This window comes from Emiliania huxleyi, assembly GCF_000372725.1.
Source record: "Emiliania huxleyi CCMP1516 unplaced genomic scaffold EMIHUscaffold_22, whole genome shotgun sequence".
Classification (NCBI taxonomy): Eukaryota; Haptophyta; order Isochrysidales; family Noelaerhabdaceae; genus Emiliania; species Emiliania huxleyi.
Genome location: NW_005200417.1, coordinates 373,506 through 376,734, shown reverse-complemented (window position 1 = coordinate 376,734; position 3,229 = coordinate 373,506). Strand labels below are relative to the sequence as shown.

At 62.5% G+C, this 3,229-nt stretch overlaps 3 protein-coding genes across 3 annotated transcripts in view; all 3 read left to right on the top strand.

Annotated features, from left to right (window-relative positions):
- Nucleotides 1-594: 594 nt before the first annotated feature.
- EMIHUDRAFT_204695 (hypothetical protein) lies at nt 595-1,248 on the top strand (the record flags this gene model as incomplete). The annotated part of the gene is made up of 1 exon (XM_005780120.1): nt 595-1,248. One exon carries the CDS (start codon nt 595-597, stop codon nt 1,246-1,248), a length of 654 nt encoding a protein of 217 aa, XP_005780177.1.
- A 235-nt stretch (nt 1,249-1,483) lies between these two features.
- On the top strand, nt 1,484-2,245 carry EMIHUDRAFT_204694 (hypothetical protein; the record flags this gene model as incomplete). Its single annotated transcript, XM_005780119.1, has 1 exon — nt 1,484-2,245. One exon carries the CDS (start codon nt 1,484-1,486, stop codon nt 2,243-2,245), a length of 762 nt encoding a protein of 253 aa, XP_005780176.1.
- Nucleotides 2,246-2,959: 714 nt separating this feature from the next.
- The window catches only part of EMIHUDRAFT_41348 (hypothetical protein), a gene marked incomplete at both ends in the record, with an annotated part of 2,584 nt that continues 2,314 nt past the window's right edge, over nt 2,960-3,229 (top strand). Inside the window, one exon of the mRNA XM_005780118.1 lies at nt 2,960-3,142. Coding sequence (XP_005780175.1) covers nt 2,960-3,142 — 183 coding nt within the window. The remainder of the gene's footprint in view (nt 3,143-3,229) is intronic.

Below are 3,229 nucleotides of genomic sequence, written 5' to 3'. Positions count from 1 at the left end.
GTCATGCTCAACTTACTTTGCATTGTCCTCGCGAACTTCTCCGTCCTCGCGTCGCCAACGTGCGGGCCAACCGACGAACCGACCGTAGGCTGGGTGCAGCACGGTGGTGATTTCTCCAAGTGTGACAATCAAGGTCCCGACCAGCTCTCCCGTGTCGCGAATGTCCTCGCCTGTGAGGCCATGGCGGTTAGCAGGGGCGACGTCTACTTCAACTTCAATTTTCAAATGACAGGGGCCGGTGACTACAAATGCTTCACGTCAAATGCCTGCCCAGGACGGGATGCCACGGTAGACTGCTGGAGGTCGTACATCAAACGCAGCGCTTTGACGCCGCTCTCTCCGCCCAGCCCCGCCCTGCCTCCGCCGCTCTCTCCGCACAGCCCCGCCCTCCCTCCACCGCTCTCTCCGCCCAGCACCGCCCTGCCTCCGCCGCTCTCTCCGCCCAGCACCGCCCTGCCTCCGCCGTTCCCAGCTCTGCCACGCTTGCCGCCGCTTCCCTCGCGATCCCGTGACAGCAGCCCCTCCCCTCCGGCGCTCCCCCCTTCGCCCTCCCCGTCCACGTTGCCCCCCCCACCAACTTTGGCTCCCGCTCCGATGTTGCAAAATAACGTTCTCTTCTTCGTCATGGACGATCTGCGACCCGACCTCAATGAGGCCTATGGGCAGACGCAAGTGATCACTCCAAACTTAGACGCCTTTGCGAAGAGGTCACTCACCTTTGAGCGTGCATATGTCCAGTTCTCCCATTGTTCGCCCTCACGATCAAGCTTCATGACAGGGCGCACGCCACAGCAAACTCAAGTCTACAACTTCGTCTCCTCCTTCAGAACGGTTGGCCGGGATTGGGTGACCCTTCCGCAGTACTTCAAGGACAACGGGTACTACGTGGCGGGTGGTGGAAAGCTCTTTCATCCAGACAGCAGTGGTCCTCCCCTAAACAACGACCAACCTTTGAGCTGGGACAGCTACTACTTCCCCAACGACCCAGAGGATAAGAAGTATGCATGCAATGAGTCCACCCAGCTCTACTTTGGGGTGTGTCCCTCCGAGGAAAGCGCTGACTCCTTCTTTGACGCGCAGCTTGCGGCGGCGGCGATGGATGAGCTCGTTGTCGCAAGGGATAGCGGGAAGCATTGGTTCCTTGGCGTCGGCTTCGAACGCCCCCACAGACCGTGGAACACGCCTCGAGAGTTCTACGACCTCTACCCGAACAGCGGCAATGCTCCTACGGATATCGCCCTCGACTAACAAATTAGGCCCCTTGCACATGCCCGAGATTGCGTGGATATCGAACAAATGGCCTTGCAGCCTGGAGAGATGGGGCGCGTGCTCCACCCTGGACCAGACCGGGCATTTCACATTCAGCCAGTATGAGCCCATCCCCGACAATCTTGCTGGGCTCGCCAGGTGGGGCTATTACGCCTCCGTCTCGTTCGTCGACTCCAACTTTGGGCTAGTCATGAGTAAACTCGAAGAGCTCAATATGGCCTCCAACACGATCGTCTCTGTCATCGGCGACCACGGATGGCACCTGGGGGAGCAGGCGGAGTGGTGCAAGCGAACCAACTTTGAGCTTGGGACACGCATACCGATGATGATTCACGCCCCGAACTATCCGACCAGCCATGGGAAAAGAACGGAGCACTTTGCCGAGGCGGTAGACTTGTACCGCACGCTCGCTGCTTTGGCATTCCCCGCATCTCCGCCGATACAAGACAGCGTGAGCGGCACCGACCTTTCACCCATCTTCGCCGACCCCACGAATCCCTCGACTGCCGTTCGGGCTTACACCTTCTCCCAGATGTCGAGATGCCCCGCCGAAGACACACTAGGACCATTTTCGAGCTGCACTCAAACACCCCAGGCAGAAATCACTTGGATGGGCTACAGCGTGCGTTCAGAGCAGTACCGTTACACTCTGTGGCTGCCGTTTGACGGAGATGAAAATCTGGCCGCGTGGTCTGGCACCGATGAACACGAGGAGCTGTACTCGTACGTCGACAGCAAGATGGACGACTTCAACTCCTTTGAGAAGGTGAACGTGGCGTCCGACCCGATGTATACCGTGAAGAAGGCGGAGCTGCGCGCCGTTCTTACAGCGGCATTCAACCCGCCCCCCCCTCCCGCCCAAACCTCGTCAAAGCCCGCCCTCATCGGCGGCATCGTCGGTGCGCTCTGCTTCCTCGCAGTGCTGGCGTGCTTCCTGGCCTGCCGCAAGCATGGGCGACTCCGATGGAAGAAGTGATCGCCCAGAGCAGGAGCTACGCGCGCGCGCACACACACACACAGAAAAGAAGCGAACAAGCGGATCGATTTCTTTTCGAAAAACTGTTTTTGCAGTCCGATGACGACTCCACGCGCTGCGCTCGAGGCCGCGCTCGGCGCGGAAGGCGTCGCCACGCTCGACGACGCGGGCGTCGGAGACTACATCGAAGGCCTCCTCGGTGACGCCGACACGTCGGGCGATGGCGACGACGACCTTCTCGCCTCCATCGCGCCGCTCCTCGTGGACGTCGGCGTGGCAGCAGACGAGGAGGCTGCAGAGCCGCTCGCACGCTCGCTGCTCTCCGCGATGCGCCCTGCGGCAGCAGAGGCGGCGGCGGCGGGATCTGCGCGCAGCTCCAACGTGGGCGGCGGCCCGCCGCGCCTCCTCTCCGAATCGGTCAGCCTCCAGGGCGAGGATGGCGCGCAGTTGTTCAAGGCGCCCGAGGAGTACGAGCTAGGCGGCCGCCTGGTCGGCATCGACGAGGCGATGGACGAGCGGAAGAAGCGCAAGGCGCAGCGCGAGGAGGAGCGGAGAGCCACGCGCAAGGCGCACGACAAGGTTGCAGAGCAGCGGGCGAGGGAGGAGGCGCTGCTCGAGGAGGCTCGCGTGGCGGCGGTGCGGCTGCGGAGAGAGCGGGGCGCGTACCTCGGCGCGGTCGAGGCGAAGCCCTTCTCGCTGCCCAACCCGGGCGGCGGCGCCGACCTCCTCGAGGGCGCCACCTTCACCCTGCAGCGAGGCCGCCGGTACGGCCTCATCGGCCGGAACGGGAGCGGCAAGAGCACGCTGCTGCGCTCGCTCGCGTCGCGACAGCTCGGCGACATCCCCGCGGCGCTGACCATCCACTACGTCTCGCAGGCGCGGAGATGCAGTCTTGGTGTAGGACCTGCTCGTATCATTCTATCACAATCTGACCATCCAACCACATCTTGCGCCAGACCTCAGCGGCCAGACCTCAGCCTCGAC